The 17087-nt window shown below is 42.8% G+C and overlaps 1 protein-coding gene across 1 annotated transcript in view; it reads right to left on the reverse strand.

Annotated features, from left to right (window-relative positions):
• The window catches only part of cacna1g (calcium channel, voltage-dependent, T type, alpha 1G subunit), a 1015897-nt gene that overhangs the window by 8876 nt on the left and 989934 nt on the right, over positions 1–17087 (reverse strand). The window contains exons 34-36 of the mRNA XM_078570777.1: positions 15709–15843; positions 9255–9438; positions 6373–6542 (exon numbers count right to left, since the gene is read on the reverse strand). Of these exons, the coding sequence (XP_078426903.1) occupies positions 6373–6542; positions 9255–9438; positions 15709–15843 (489 nt within the window). The remainder of the gene's footprint in view (positions 1–6372; positions 6543–9254; positions 9439–15708; positions 15844–17087) is intronic.

The following is a 17087-nucleotide window of genomic DNA, read 5'->3' on the forward strand; positions in this document are numbered from 1 at the left end:
AAATAATCCATCCATGGCTAACTAAAGAGGTTAAGGACAGTATTAGATTAAAAGAAGAGGCTTATAATATTTCCAAGAACATTATAAGCCTGAGGATCGGAAGAGTTTCAGACACCAGCAAAGGGTGACCAAAAAATTGATAAGGGGAGAGAAAACAGAATATGAGAGTAAACTAACCAGAAGTATAACAATAGATTGGAAGAGCTTAAATATCTAGAAATGAAGTAGCCAAAGTAAACATAAGCCCTTAGAGACTAAGACAGTAGAAATCATAATGGGGAATAAGCCAATGGCAGACACATTAAACAAATATTTTACATCTGTCTTCATAGCATAAGATACAAAAGGCAATACCAGAAATAGTGGAGGGCCACAGGTCTAATAAGAGTGAGGAACCTAAAGCAATTAATATTAGTAAAGAGAAAGTACTGGAGAAATTAATGGGACTTGAAAGCTAACAAATCCCCTGAACCTGATGACCTACATCCTGGAACTCTAAAAGGGGTGGTTGCAGAAATAGCAGAAGCACAGGTTGTGATATTTCAAGATTCCATCATTCTGGAACAGTCCCAGTGGATTGGAAGGTAGCAAATGTAAAATTGCTATCCAAGAAAGGAGGGAACAGACCAGTTAGCCTGATATCGACTGTTGGGAAAATATTGAAATCCATTATTAAGGAAGTGGTAACAGGGAACTTAGAAAACCATAAAATGAATAGGCAGAGTCAACATGGTGTAATGAAAGGGAAATTATGTTTAACAAATCTGTTAGAGTTTTTTGAGGATATAACTAGCGAGGTAGGTAAAGGGCAACCAGTAGATGTAGTATATTTAGATTTTCAAAAGGTATTTGATAAGGTGTTACGCAAAAGGTTGTTGCACAAGATAGCAGCTCATGGAGTAGAGGGTTACATATTATGTGAGGAACCCGCCTTTTGGAAAATTGGAAGGACATTCAATTTTGGACACTCTTCCATCTTGAGTTGCTTTTAAAAGTCTATAAGTTTAATTCTGGACTGTGAATATGCTTTTTAAAAAAAAAACACAGGTCAACAGCTAGATGTCCAGTGGGGACAAGTGGTGAGAGAAGAGCTACTTTGTTTATCTGAGTTAAAGAAAAACAGCTGTTTCCAGGCTAGAGTCTCTTGCTGATTAGTTAATAACACCAATCTGGAACAAACTTCCTGAGAGGGTGGTGGAGGCAGCTTCGATTGAGGTATTCAAAAGGGAATTGGATTGCTACCTGAAAAGAGCGAATGTGCAAGTTTACGGGGATAAGGCAGGGGAGTTGGACTAGGTGGAATACTCTTTCAGAGAGCCAGTGCAGACTCGGTGGGTTGAATAGCCTCTTTCTGCACTGTACAGATACTGTGATACCTGGCCTGAAAGAAATGTTCTCTGGACATTTTAGTCTTTTTGAACTCAGAGTCAGAAAGTGTGTTTGTGCCTTGATGGCAGGCAGCAAAAGGGACAGTTTCTCTCTCTCTCCCTCTCTTCCCTGTTTGTGTTACATGCAATTCAGAATAGGTTCAGAAAATTCTCATCAGAATAACGCATCTGTATTTTGAAAGTCTGCAAGTTGTGACTAGCGAGAGTTATCAAAGACAGTGTCACCAAGGATCCATCTGGAAGGACTTCCAGATCTATTGTGACCAGAATTCTGTTAAATCAACAGAGTCGAGACCTTTTCAAACTTTATCCTTTTAAAAAATGTTCCCATACTCCAGCCTCTGCATAGACTATGTTTGTTTTGTCCTGTTTTGCGTTTATGTGAGTGTATGGGTGTTGGGAAATCTATTTTAAAAAAGGGGAAAATCGTTAGACTTCCAAATTGCAAATTGTATGTTAACCAGTTTTGCGACTTACTTTTACAAAATAAGTTTGTTTTATAATAAAGCAATTATTTTGTGTTTAGTGAAAGAAACCTGGTTAAAGTCTTTTTATGCTGGGTATATAAGTATCAAAGGTATACAATTGGTCAGTTTGGTGAGGGAATTAAACTGTTAAAACATTGTTGCGGCCTGTGGAGAAGTGGGGCTGGAACTGACAGCGCACTCCTCCTATCATGGTCCGTAACAATTAGAATGGATAGTGGATTCGTTTAAAGACAAATAACAAAGAGTTTGAGTAAACAAGTCATTTTCAATTTGACGGGCTGTCAGTAGTGGGTGCTGCACGAATCAATGCTGGGGCCTCAGTTATTTATAATTTGATATTAATGACTGAGATGAAGGGACTGAGTGCATTGTGTCCGCGTTTACTGACAATACCAAGCAAGGGAGGGAAATAAGTTGTGAGGAGGACACAAAGAATCTGCAAAGGGATACAGTCTGATTAGGTTAGTGGACAAGAAGGTGGCAGGTGGAGGATAATGTTGGGAAATGTGAAGTTATTCACTTTGGTAGGAAGAATGGAGAAAAATAATTTTGTTAAATGGTGAAAAACTGTTGAATGTTGGTATCTAGAGGGAGTTGAGTGTTCTTGTACAAGAAACACAAAGTTTACAACAAGCACTTAGGAAACCAAATGGCATGTTGGCATTTATTGCAGGGGGGTTGCAGTACAAGGGTTAGAAAATCCTTCTGCAATTGTCTAGGGCTTTGATGAGACCACATCTGGAGCATTGTGTACAGTTTTGGTCTCCAAACTGAAGGAAGGATATACTTACCTTAGAGGAGGTGCAATGAAGGTTCGCTAGATTTATTCCTCAGTGAGAAGGCTGTCCTATGAGGAAAGGCTGAGTAAATTGGACCTGTGTTCTCTGAAGTTTAGAAGAATGGGAGGTGATCTCATTGAGAATAGTAAGATTCTGAGAGGGCGTGACAGGTTAGATGCTGAGAGGCTGTTTCCCCTGGCTGGAAAGTCTAGAACTGGGGACATAGGCCTTAATTGATTTTCATCCTTGAGGCAGGTAGTGGGAGTTGGGAAAATCTCCCAAAGTGGGTGGGCCAAGCTGGAAAAAGTGCCTGCAAAGGTGGGATCTTCATTGCCGAGAGGCAGGCGCAGGCTGGAGTCAGGCCAACTGAGCCTGGAAAAAGTTTGGAGGCAGCCACAGGGGCATAGATAGGCTTGGCTGAGGACCCAGACAACTGTTACGCTTGTTGAAACAGATGCACCCCAGAGAAAACATTGTTTGATTGACAGCTCATGCTCTCTGATCTCTGCTGTCAATTTCACAATGTTTATTTACACAATGTAAAGTGGTTTCAAGGGTTTGTGGTTTTTGTTGTTGATACATTAATTGGCTTGTACTGAAATGGTGTAGCAGAAAGTTTTGAATGCATTACTTTTTTAAAAGCTTTCCTTTACACACCCTACCATTACTATAGGGTTCATTGGTTGTGTACAGTGTATAGTGGGTCAGTGGGCATGGCATTCCATAGCTTGGCATGGGGGGGCATGAGGGGTCAAAGAGGGTGGATGGAAGGGCAGAGCTTGGCATGGGGGCATGAGGAGGACCTTTTGAACTTACAATTCAAAAGGTCCCCTCATGCAGACTAAGGTTCATGACTCTTCTGAGGGGCCATGAACCACGGCTTCTTAAAACCTGGCCCGACTCCATCAAAATTGTGGAGGAGTGAGTAGAAGCCGCCTATCTCTGCAATGGAGCCAGCTAGGTTGTGAATGCCAGATTTGGGCTTTTGACAGGAACCAACCTGCACTCTTTAAAGGCATTCCCAAAAATCAGACAGCCAAGGCATGGGGTCAGGAATCCTGGAATTGGGACATGCCCGCCATTTTTAATCCCGACTCAGTGAAAATCCAGGCCAGAAACTCAGGATGAGAGGATGGCCATTTAGGACTGAGGTGAGACAGAACAGCAGAGAATGACTAAAAGGTTAATCAGGAGAAAGAAATTAGAATATGAGAGGAAACTAGCTAGAAATGTAAAAGCGGATAGCAAGAGTTTCTACAGGTATTTAAACAGGAAAAGAGTAGGTAAAGTGAATGTTGGTCCTCTAGAGAGTGAGAATGGGAAATTAATAGTAGATAATAAGGAAATGGCAGATGAAATGAACAAATATTTTGTTTCTGTCATCACTATAGAGGATACAAAAACATTCCAGTAATAGCTGTAAATCGGGAAGTCGAAGGGAGAGAGGAACTTGGTGAAATTACAATCACTAGGGAAGCAGTACTGAGCAAACTGATGGAGCTGCGAGCTGACAAGTCTCCGGGTCCTGATGGACTTCATCCTAGGGTCTTAAAAGAGGTGGCGAATGAGGTAGTAAGTGCATTGGTGTTAATTTTCCAAATTTCTGGAAAGGTTCCATCAGACCTGAAAGTAGCAAACGTAACCCCTCTATTCAAGAAGGGAGGGAGGAAGAAAACAGGAAACTATCAGCCAGTTAGCTTGATGTCTGTCACGGGGAAGGTGTTAGAGTCGATCATTAAAGGTATTTAGAAAAGTTCAACATAACTGGAAGAATCAGCATGAAAGGGAAATCATGTTTAACCAATTTATTAGAGTTCTTTGAAGAAGTAACATGTGCGATGAATAGAGGGGAGCCTGTAGGCGTACTGTACTTGGATTTCCAGAAAGCATTTGATAAGGTGCCACATCAAAGGTTACTGTGGAAAATAAAAGCCCATGGTCTAGGGGGTAACATACTAGCAGGGATAGAAGATTGGCTGTCTGGCTGGCAGAAAACAAAGAGTATGTACAAATGGGTTTTTGTTTGGTTGACAGGATGTGATGAGTGGAGTCCCACAGGGGTCTGTGCCAGGGTCTCAACATTTTACAATTTACATCAATGACTTAAATGAGGGGAGTGAAGACATGGTAGTTAAATTTGCAGACAACACAAGGATAGGTAGGAAAGTATGTTGTGAAGAAGACATAAGGAGTTCGCAGATGGATATAGATACGTTGAGTGAGTGGGCAAAAATCTGGCAGATGGAATATAATGTGGGAAAATGTAAAGTTGTTCACTTTGGCAGGAAGAATAAAAAAGCAGAGTATAACTTAAACAGAGAATGACTGCGGAATTCTGAGGTGCAGAGGGATCTCGGTGTTCTCGTGCATGAGTCACAAAAAGTTAGTACGCCAGTACAGCATATAATCAAGAAGGCTAATGGAATGCTATCCTTTATTACAAGAGGAATTGAACATAAAAGTAAGGATGTTATGCTTCAGTCACACAGGGCATTGGTGAGACCGCATCTTGAATATTGTGTGCCATTTTGGTTTCCTTATTAAGGAAGGTAAATGCATTGAAGGCAGTTCAGAGGAGGTTCACTAGGTTCATAGCTGGAATGAGCGGGTTGTCTTATGAGGGTAGGTTGGGCTTCTTTCCACTGGAATTTAGAAGAGTGAGGGGTGACTTGATTGAAGTATATAAGATCCTGAACGGTCTCGACAAGGTGGGCGCGGAAAGGATGTTTCCTCTTGTGGGTGAGTCCAGAATTAGGGGTCACCTTTATAGGACAGAGATGAAGAGAAATTCTTTCTCTCAGAGGGTTGTACGACTTTGGAACTCTGCCTCAGAGGGCAGTTGAGGTGGGATCACTGAATATTTTTAAGGCAGCGATAGATAGATTTTTGTTAGGCAAGGGAATAAAAGGTTATCGAGGGTAGACGGAAATGTGGAACTCGAAACACAAACAGATCAGCTATGATCTTATTGAATGGCGGAGCAGCAGACTTGAGGGGCCGAATGGCCTACTTCTGCTCCTATTTCGTATGTGCACATCTTCATTCAAAGGGTTGTGGATCTTTGGAATTCTCTACCCCTGAGTATATCCAAGACTTAGATTGATTGAGCTTTGGATTCTGAGGAAATCAAGGTATGTGGGCATTGGGTGGGCAAGTGTAGTTGAAGTCAAGGATCAGGGTGATCCTATTAAATGGCGGAGCTGGTTCGAGGGGCCGTATGGTCTACTCCTGCTCCTATTTGTTCTGTTTTTATGTAGGATCGGTAGATAATAGAACACACAGGATTGGATGAATACATAATAGGAGTACACATGATTGGAAGGGTATGTAATATGAGCAAAGAGAATGGACTGTGTGGATGACAGACACATAGAAAGATCAGGCATAGATCGCAAAGTGTTGGATAGATTTTCTATAGAGGATTGTGGGATTGATTCACAGCAACAGCTACAGGGTGAGTGATAAATCCAAACTTTGAGTCAAATGTCAGTTCTCAATGACAGCCGCTCTCTTTTAGTTTTACATTTCAGAATGAAAGCGCTGTCAAAAACAATGCAAATAAGTATTGGTTTAAAGGTATGGCCATATTTCTAGCTATGTATAAACAAACAAAAAACAAATTCTGCTGGTAGAAAACACCCTTAAAGGAACCTGCAAATCAAAGTCTTGTGCTGAGACTGGTACAGGGAACTTGGGCCTGCAGATGCTGACACCTACCTGCCTACGCAGCATTCTGTGAGCACTCACAGATCTCCTCGGGGGAGGAATCTTGGGGATATTCTCAGAATCAAAACTGTTCTGACGGCTGACTGGGAGGAACAACCCGATAGGAACCTGGAGGTGGCCAGTGGTACCTGAGGGCTGAGATTGAACTGATGTGGTTGAACCTGGGGAACAACATAAAGTAACAGTTAGATAAAAGCAAAAAACTGCGGGTGCTGGAAATCCAAAACAAAAATAAAAATACCTGGAAAAACTCAGCAGGTTTGACAGCATCTGCGGAGAGGAACACAGTTAACGTTTCGAGTCCGTATGACTCTTCAACAGAACTAAGGAAAAATGGTAAAGAGGTGAAGTATAAGCTGGTTTAGGTGGGGGGGGACACAAGAAGAGCTGGATAGAGGGCCAGTACTGGCCCTCTATCCAGCTCTTCTTGTCCCACCCCCCCTTAAACCAGCTTATATTTAACTTCTTTTCTATTTTTCCTTAGTTCTGCTGAAGAGTCATATGGACTTGAAACGTTAACTGTGCTCCTCTCCGCAGATGCTGTCAAACCTGCTGAGTTTTTCCAGGTATTTTTATTTTTGTTTTATAAAGTAACAGTTATTTGCCAAGTTTTGAATCAATGAACAGTTATTTACCAAGTTTACCTGTGTGTGACAAGGTATTTTTCTGACATTTCTTTCTAATTAAACAAAATAACTTGCATTTATATAGCACCTTTCACATCCTCAGAACATCCTAAAATGCTTCCCATTAATCTTTAAGCGCAATCATTATTATCTTGTAGACAAATTAGATAGTGAATTTGGCCAAAGCAAGTTTCCACAACCAGCAACCTGATAAATAACCAGTTAGTCTGTTTTTGATGGTGTGACTGAGAGATAAATATTGGTGAGTGCACCAGAACTCCCCTACTCTTCTTTGACTGGTGCCATGGGATCTTTTATATCCACCTGAGAGCGTTTAACTCGGTTTAACGGCTCGTCGAAGAAACAACACCCACAGCAATGCAGCTCGCCCTCAGTACTGCATGAAGTGTCAGGCCAGTTTACATGCTAAATCCTGGAGCAGGGTTTAAACCTACAACCTACAGGTGCAGGGGGAAAGAATTACTGACTGAAATTTAATCAAGGGATTCAGATAGGTAGAATAATGATAATCATGAATGTGAGCTAAAAGCTGCAATATAATCTGAAGGCCCCATTGGTTTATATATAGAAAATTATAAAGGACCAGGCTGGAAACTAGTTGAAGAGTGTGGTGCTTGGTATGAAGAAAGAATGAACCAGGGCAGGCTGGAATCTAATCAAACAGTTCAGATGTCAACATGAATAATCAGAGCAGTGTTTATAACTGGAGCTTAGAATGGTTCCCTGAGACCTGAGCTGAATTGACAGTTTGCAGTCAATCCCTTGGGCTGGATTTTACCATCGGCGAGCGGGGGCGGGGCCTGCTCGCCAACGCGTAAAATGTCGCGCGGTGATGACGGGCGGAACTCCCGATGTCACCGCGCCCCATTTAAATTTTCAGGAAGGTGGGGGCGCAGCAAAATCAGCTGCGCGCCCGCCGACCTGTCAATGGCCAATTGAGGCCATTGACAGAGTCAATTAAAGTAATTAGTGGACCTGCCTATCCAACCTTAAGGTTGGCGGGCAGGCCAGGAGCCCCGGTGGGAACTAGAAAAAACATGTATCCTCATCCACTGGCGGGATGAGGTTTCATGTAAGGTTTTAAAAATTTTAATGAAGTTTTTTTGGAAATTATGAACATGTCCCAACTCATGTGTCATTGTCACATGAGGGGACATGTTAGGGAAATTTTATTTTTCCATTTTGAGCTTTTTCACATTTAGAGCCGATCTCCCTGAGGCTGCACTTAGCCTCAGGGAGATGAGTGCGCCCTTTCGTGCGCATGTGCGAAAGAGCACATTCTCGATCTTAGGAATCCCCCTCTCCCCCCCCCCCCCCCCCCCCCCCCCGCCCGCACAGCACTTCCGTGCGGACATCATGCTGGGCGGGCCTTAATTGGCCTGCCCACGTAAAATGGCGCCGCGCCTCCGATCAGGGGCGCCGATCGGAAGCACGTCCGTAAGCGCCCACCTGCCAACTCCCCCCCGCCCACCATCACCCCCCCCCACAATGGGGGGAAAATTCAGTCCAAGTATTAATTTCTTCTGTAATAGATATTGGGAAGCTCTTGGAGGTAGCAGTGCTGTGTTTTGGGTCTGTTGTTTTGCTGGTGGGAGCAGCTACAGCGCACATCGGCAGAACCCATGTAGTCGATGCAGGAATAGCGACAGAAAATGCTGGAAATACTCAGCAGGTCACGTAGTGTCGGTGGAGAGAGAAAAGGAGTTAAGATTTCATGTTGATGACCTTTCTTCTGAACTGTTCCGAAGAAAGGTCACCGACCTGAACTGTAAACTCTGTTTCCTTCTCCACGGATGCTGCCTGACCAGCTGAGTATTTCCAGAAAATTCTGTTTTTTTATTTCAGTTTTCAAGCACCTACAGTATTTTGTTTCTGTAGTCGGCATGGGATACCGATTGACTATTAATTGTGCTGTAATCACAGCAGTGAAGTTAGCCAGGTTGGCATTTGCACCTGACCACAAGCCTGTCATAACTGTCTGGAGAAAAAGATAGATTTAACCAGGGGACAATCCCTTTTCTCTTCAACAGCAAATGCCACCATTACAAAATGGGATTTGTACTCGGGTGAGTTAGTTTGGATGGATACAGAAAAATGTGATGGTTTTCAACTCGAGTTCTCTTTGTCAGAAATAATGACAGTAATGAGTGCTACATTGTATAGATCAAACAAGTGGTTGATATCTAACCAAATCTCATTCAAACTGTACTTGTGGATGAGACATACCTGACTGTAACTTATGATTGCTCTCTGACCTCTGTAGACCCTGCAAGGGAGCAGGGTCGACAGGCTGAAACATGTAGCTGTCATTGGGCAGCGAGTGTGTCCGACCAACAAAAGGCTTCCTCACAGTGAGAAGGTTCTTCTCTGGGATCTCCTCCTTAGCCTCAGGTTCCTGAGTGTCCTCAGCCTGCAGGACAGAAAAGGCACCATTAGATTCATGAGGCATAGGCAAGGATGAGAACTGAAGGAAGCTGAGCTGCTGATAATGTGAAACATACTCATGCAGAAGGTCATCAATGGCACAAAAACATCCTACAGTAACAGCAACAGAAATGCAACAAAAAGAGCAAGTTCAAAACATTTGAGCGAGACACGTCACGTCACTTTGATATAGGCAATGGATTACAATATAGTTACGCTGCATGACAAAAGACACAGTGGTGTGTCACAGATTGATAGGGCACAATATTGGGCATTCTGCGCAGTACACAAACCATGACAATGCTAATTCCATCAGTCAACTGCTTCATGCAAACATCTCATCCACTCTGCATATGTGCAGAATTCTTCATTATGGAATACAGTGTCTTCAAATGAATGACTACAAGCCATTAGCCATTTTACTAGCAATCTCTTCAAGTTACTGATGCAAGCTACACAAATTCAGAAAGGTATGCTTGACAGCAAGGATAATTACTAAAAATAAACCGTAAATGAAAATCTGGGGAAAAAAATTAAAACTGAAAATGAGAACGATGGGCTAGAAACTTGCCTTGCCTGCTATTGACTTACTTTGCCAGATATTGAGATCTATTGAAATTAATGGTAGCTCAGGTTAAATCACTTATTTTGCCCGAATGCCAAGACAAATTCCTACCCTCATCTGTGCCTTTCTTTTCTTTATTGGTGTCACTTCAAAATAAAACTGGAGCTGCGTGGGTCGGAGTCAAGGACTGAAGTGTAGACTGGGATCCAATCAAATAGTTTAGATGAAGTTAATAATTTATATCCAACTTGTCTCCACCTATCAGCCTTTGTCTAGAAAGGGGTAGGGTAAAGAGAAAGTTGGGATTGAATGAGCCAGACTCACAGAATCTGCTGGAACCTGTAGCATTTTGGAGAAGCCCAAGAACCTGTCAACAAAATACCTGACTCTGGCTCTGCACAGAAAGACTGAGCTGGTAAACTGGCAATCTTTGGGGACTTAGAGGGTGATTTCCATTCATTGGTGTTAGTTCACCCAATGTGCTAGCTGGTACTATATATTCTATATACTAAATGGTGCTAACCTCATAAATATATATCAGTTGGATGATGTTTCTTCATGCTACCTCTTGGTCCCAAAACCAACTCCAGGGTAAGCTACATACTCATGTGGGCACACCTCCCTTAACAGCTATCCCACGCATCCTCAACTTACTGAGTTAATTATCCACTCCAAAAACCTTCCTTCTGTACTCAAATCATATTTCATCTGTATGACCTTATTCTGGGTTATATTCTGCAACACTTCGTCCAAAAAGAACAATTTTCCACTTAGTTAATTCTCTCCAATCCTCAAGGTGTGACTCCTGGCAGGGGCTGGTTTCACAGGCTTTGGTTGTCCTCAAATATCAGATTCACTCAAATGCCCATGTATGAACCTGAAAGTAGATAGGCTGTCTGTTCATAGGGGAACATCACAACAAGCCTTCTGTCCTCACCCACTGTCCACCTATATCTACTCCAGCAGGTGCAGAAATGAAACCTTCTGCTGTAACGTTACGGCTGAGTGATGTACTGAAGCCGCAGCCACATTTGGGAGGATCGGTGAGAATGTCTAAGAGCAGGGACAGCAAAGGTGGCATTCACTACTCCCACCTTTACAAAAAATTGCCCTGACCTTCAGCCCAGGTTGAGAAGCTTTAACCTAGAATATTGTTTAAAAAAACAGCAAAAACAGAAAATATACAAGAATTAGAAGAATGCATTCCATTGCCATCCCGAGTTTGGAGGAAACATTACACAAATTCCAAATAATTTCAACCATTTAGGAAGTGTTATTTTTGCTCACCTGCACCTGCCATTGCATGTCTGTGCCATGTAACTATCAAGAAGAATTGCATCTGTACACAGGGACCATTTCTCTGTTTAATGCAGCCCATTAATTCAGGATAAATTGGCTACTGGAACCAACATTGGCCATTAATCACATGCTCTTGCATGAGGCATGATGGGAATAGTACTCATTGTCATAGGCAACAGCTACAACATAGCACAACAGCATTTATGTGCCACTGTACCACAGAGACATAGTCAATGATGGGATGACACCAACAAGAAGCACAGCCCAGATCTAACAGAAGACAGATACAAGATCCAGAAATGTTGGCTTGAGAAAAAGGAACTGTTTGCACAACAGATGAAAGCATTAATCTACACATCAGCCTGGAAATGTCGAATGCTTGGGCAGTGGAGAGGAGCAGATGGTTTTATATATAAATCAGGGCTAGAAATACTCTTCCTTTGTGCATTTCCCACCAAAGTGAATGCATAATATCACATTAATAGAATTTGATGCCCAGAGAATATCACCCGTGACATTTTGCTTTTAGTTTGAAACGTCCAGAGTCATGTTAGCTGTCGATAGTTTTACAACATGGAGTTCCTTAGACTCCTTCATGGTTTTGTAACATGAGGACACCAATCAACTACTGACACAACGGTGTCTCCAGTGTAGAGCATAATCAGTGCCTTACCATCCAGGGGCTCAGATGTTGTCATTTTAAACACTATTTTTCTATGGTTAACATCATCTGACATACTCAGAATATACAGTTTTTAAAAAAATGATATATGTCTATTCGAATGAGTGTTTTAAGTATCCAATGTTGCTGGTCCCACAATACCACAGCCAGCTTTTCCAGTCAGTAGCTAAGCCATAACAAACACAGAAAAACTGTGACCTGGAGGTGAGGCTAGATGAACCCAGCTAGGGGACACAGTATCCCAGCTACATCTAGTCTCTGCACCTTTGAAAGAGTTCTCTCTCCTGATTACTGCTTAGAGACTCCTGTTGCTGGATGCTGAATGGGGACAACTTTAATTCCCTCTGTCATTGAAGTGCTGCCTGATGCTTATGTTATCATAATTCAGTGAATGAAGTGATGGAGGCTGACCATCACCTGTGGAACCAGAATCCAGTAAGGGGTCACCACCTTCAAGAAAGGAGGAGAGGGAGAATTTGTTTTAATAATGCACAGTACTCTGCTGTCGAATCTGTTGTGGGGGGAGAACTGTCAGGGGAGCGGAGGAAGGGATCATTGATTGGTATTTGAGTAACAATATAGGAGCTGTCTCTCAAAGGCCTGCTTTCAGAATCAGATCGGTTCACATTTAATCTATCGCTGACCATACCTGTTCTCAGACGAATAGAGTCCCTTATCTCCTGAACATTTCGCTGGACTAGTATTAGCTGCAGCCCATTAAAACAGCTAACAACTAAGTGGAAAGAATTGCTCCGTGTATTAAAATTGTGAACACATTTATAATATGCTATGAGAGGAAATCTTCTGCACTGGTGTTGAAAAACTACTTCTTAAATCAAACCGTGCATGACTTAATTTGTTCATAGCCATGTCCCTTAAATACCTCTTAATAGCCACTTGATCAATTCCTTTTATTGGTAATCACCTACGCCAGACTTTATTTTTCCAATAAGAATCAATTTATCTTCTACTGCTTCTCTTGCCAGCTCAGTGAGCTAACAACTAGAACTGACTTCTTTATATCCTTCTCTCACCCTGAGTTTTACCCTTCCTCTCCTGAAGGTGGTGACTTGTGCAGGGCATCTGTTTAGTTTCACATGTGCAAACCTGTACAAGAAGCGCTGGCCTGGTCTACAACTACTGGGGCATCACAAAACAATCCAATCCCCAGCACCTGCATTTCCAGCAGGGATCAGAGGACAGGATTAGGAGAACTTGACCTCCCTGCTGCTAATTGGCTCTGGGGCTCACTGAGTCTAATGATCGTGCCCATAATACTGAGATTAGCAATTCAGCAGAGAGCAGTAGGGCTGCCATCCCTCCAGCATTGCTCTTGAGTCTCCAGGAGTTAAAGATTAATCTCCCAAACACTGCTGTGAGCAAACTGGCAGACAAATCATAGGGACATTAAGAAAACCTTGTTTTTAACCATTTTCTTTGAACAATTTTGCTCATTAGTTATTAGAAAAAGGTTGCTTGACTGTGTCATCTGTGATGAAGCCTCTAGAATACTTCCAAGCAAAGCTGGTAGCAATCAATTTGGGACTTTGAAGGTCTGTATACTTCAGTGCCACAGACATGTACAGTGCAATAACTGAGCCAATCGTGGCAACTCAGGCGGGTTTAACTTTGTACATGAGTCATTGTGCTCATAAACAGCAGAGAAGGAAACTTTTGGTAGGGAAACTTTTGGAAAAAATTTGAGGGACAGAATTAATCTCTACTTGGAGGGGCAAGGATTAATCAAGGATAGTCAGCATGGTTTTGTTGGGGGCGGGGATCATGTCTAACAAGTTTGAATTTTTCGAGGAGGTGATTAGGTGTGTTGATGAGGGCAGTGTGGTTGATGTAGTCTGCATGGACTTCGTTGAGGCTTTTGACAAGGTCTCACATGGGAGACTGGTCAAGAAGGTAAGAGCCCATGGGATTCAGGGCAATTTGGCAAATTGGATCCAAAATTGGCTTGGTGGCAGGAGGCAGAGGGTGATGGCTGAAGGTTGTTTTTGTGACTGGAAGCCTGTATCCAATGGCGTACCACAGGGTTTGGTGCTGGGTCCCTTGCTGCTTGTGGTGTACGTTAATGATCTAGACATGAATGTAGGAGGTATGATCATTAAATTCGCAGATGACACAAAAATTGGCGGTGTGGTAAATAGCAAGGAGGAAAGCCTTAGACTACAGGACGATATAGACGGGCTGGTCAGATGGACAGAACAGCGGCAAGTGGAATTTAATCCTGTAAAGTGTGAGGTGATGCATTTTGGGAGGACTAACAAGGTAAGGAGTACACAATGAATAGTAGGACCCTAGGAAGCCCATAGGCAGCAGGACAGGTAGATAAGGTGGTTAAAAAGGCATATGGGATACTTGCCTTTATTAGTCAAGGCACTGAATACAAGAGCATGGAGGTTATGATGGAACTGTATAAAGCGTTAGGCCACATCTGGAGTACTGTGTGCAGTTCTGGTCACCACATCATAGGAAGAATGTGATTGCACTGGAGAGGGTGCAGAGGAAATTCACCAGGATGTTGCCTGGGCTGGAGCGTTTCAGCTATGAAGAGAGACGAGATGGGATGGCATTGTTTTCCTTGGAGCAGAGAAGGCTGAGGGGGATGTACAAAATTATGAGGGGCATAGATAGGGTAGATAGGAAGAAACTTTTCCCCTTAGTGAAGGGGTCAATAACCAGGGGACATAGATTTAAGGTAAGGGGCAGGAGGTTTAGAGGGGATTTGAGAAAAAAAATTTTCACCCAGAGTGTGGGGGGTATATAGAACTCACTGCCTGAAGGGGTGGTAGAGGCAGGAACCCTCACAACATTTAATAAGCATTTAGATGAACACTTGAAATGCCATAGCACACAGGGCTATGGGCCAAGTGCTGGAAAAAGGGATTAGAGTAGATAGGGGCTTGATGACCGGCACGGACACGATGGGCTGAATGGCCTCTTTCCGTGATGTAAAACTCTAGGACTCTATGAGATAAAAGGTCAATAACACCAACAGTGAGTGTTTATGCCAGCTCCAACACAGGCACATATATTAACCTAAATATTAAATATAAATCTTAACCTAAAAAAACTTCTAGCTATTCCATCTTCAGGGTGTAACTGGCTAGGATGCATTATAGTGTGTCTGAAAAACATTTTGATGGTTAACCAACTGACAGCCAACCGAGTCATCGGGAATGAAGGCATCAATAAAGCTGTACTTACAGGCCATGGCAGATGACAAGGGTGTAAACTTTCTATATCCAGCCAGCCTGCCTTGAATTCTGTATCCACGCATTCAAAGCAGGACACAGCTTTTAACCTCTATTCAGCTCTATCTGTCCCACCCCCCCTCTACCAGCTTACATTTCACCTCATTTCTCTATTTCCTTAGTTCAGATGAAGAGTCATACCGACTCGAAACGTCAACTGTGTTCCTCTCCGCAGATGCTGTTAGACCTGCTGAGTTTTTCCAGCTACTGTTGTTTTTGTTTTAACCATGTGTTATTTCTCGTACATTTCTGGAGCTGACTTCAAACACCTTGAGAACGAGGTGCTAATTGCTTCAATCCCTAGAATCACAAAGTACTGAGACAGAGGTCAGTCAGAGGTCGGTGCAGTCCTGCCTTTTCATTCGCATTATAAGTGGATAAAATAAAGTAAAATGGATGAGTATTTCGAGCCCTGTTATAAGTGGAATACAGGTGTGAAGTATGTACATTGCTTTCCAGCGTATTTAGTAAGAATACGTTAGCATCATCGGGCAAAGAGTCATCCGTCAGTGCTAACGACCACGATTTCTCAGACTGAATATCAGACGTCAGAGAAACAGCCTCCATCTCAGCTAGAGGGATCTAAACAGGGGAGAGACGACCAGTTGTGAGAAACTAGGACAACAGTTCATAGATGGACTTTACACCTCAACAGTCTGCACGGTCACTTACCAGAACTCTCTCAGAACGGTAGCAGGTTCTTATGTACATGTCCGCTACAGCTATTGTACATTCATGTTCCTTCACTCCCCGCCCCACCACATTCTCTCCAGCGGGCTATTCCACTGTTGGTACATCATCATAGGAGTGTTCACCACTGATTGGGTATGTCCTAGTTTAATTGACTACAATCCTTGCAGGTTATTTCCTGCGTTCAGTTTAATTCTAGAATGAGGCCCTTTCTTTGTTGTTTTAAAAGCGCATTTGGGAGCTCTGAACACTGCCCTGAGCATACAGGCAAAGCTCTCCGAGAGCTGACAACACCGCCTGAAGGAGTGAAAAAAAATTACAAACGCACACACTCAGTCTGACTGCACACTTCCTACCAGGTAACATAAGGAAATGGAGTAATCCATTCATCCCTTTGGGCCTGCTATACCATTCAATTAGATTGTAGCTGTTCTTCACCAGAGGTGGTGGCGTAGTGGTATTGTCACTGGACCTAATATACAGAGAGCCAGGGTAATGCTCTGGGGACCTGGATTTGAATCCCAGCATAGCAGATAGTGAAATTTGAATTCAATAAAAATCAGGAATTGAAAGCCTAGTGACAATCAGCTGAAACAGCTCAGTGGGGAAAGCGTCAGACTGAACACCTCAAGGTTCCTGGGTTTCGGCAGAGAACTGCAAGTCATCTTGCTTGAGAGTCTCCAGCTTCTCACTGTGTTTTGGGGGAGGCAGTGGTATTGTCACTATACTGGTATTCCAGAGACCCGGGGGTCATACTCTGGGGACCCGTGTTCAAATCCCGCCACGGCAAATGGTGAAATTTGATTTTCCACCTTCCAGTTTCCTTTGAAAACTACCCCTTCACACGCTTCACATTCGAACCTGCCCACTGTAATCCGAGAAAAATATGGTGATAAAATCACAATGTGGTTACAGTCAGCATTGCAAATCAGATACACATCATATCCTACATGTTTTTGAAAAAAACCCCGCTTTAAGTGCCAGCTCGATAGAAAGGTGGATTGATTCCTTTGTGTCCATCTCATCTGGAGGAAATACTAATGTATCATGTTGGTTTGGACTGTTTATCTATTTTCCATTAGGCCCAGGCCTTGGCTGGGGTCTGGTTCCTTTGGGAAGGAAAAACGAATTCATAA

This window comes from Cetorhinus maximus, chromosome 24, assembly GCF_964194155.1.
Source record: "Cetorhinus maximus chromosome 24, sCetMax3.hap1.1, whole genome shotgun sequence".
Taxonomy (NCBI): domain Eukaryota; kingdom Metazoa; phylum Chordata; class Chondrichthyes; order Lamniformes; family Cetorhinidae; genus Cetorhinus; species Cetorhinus maximus.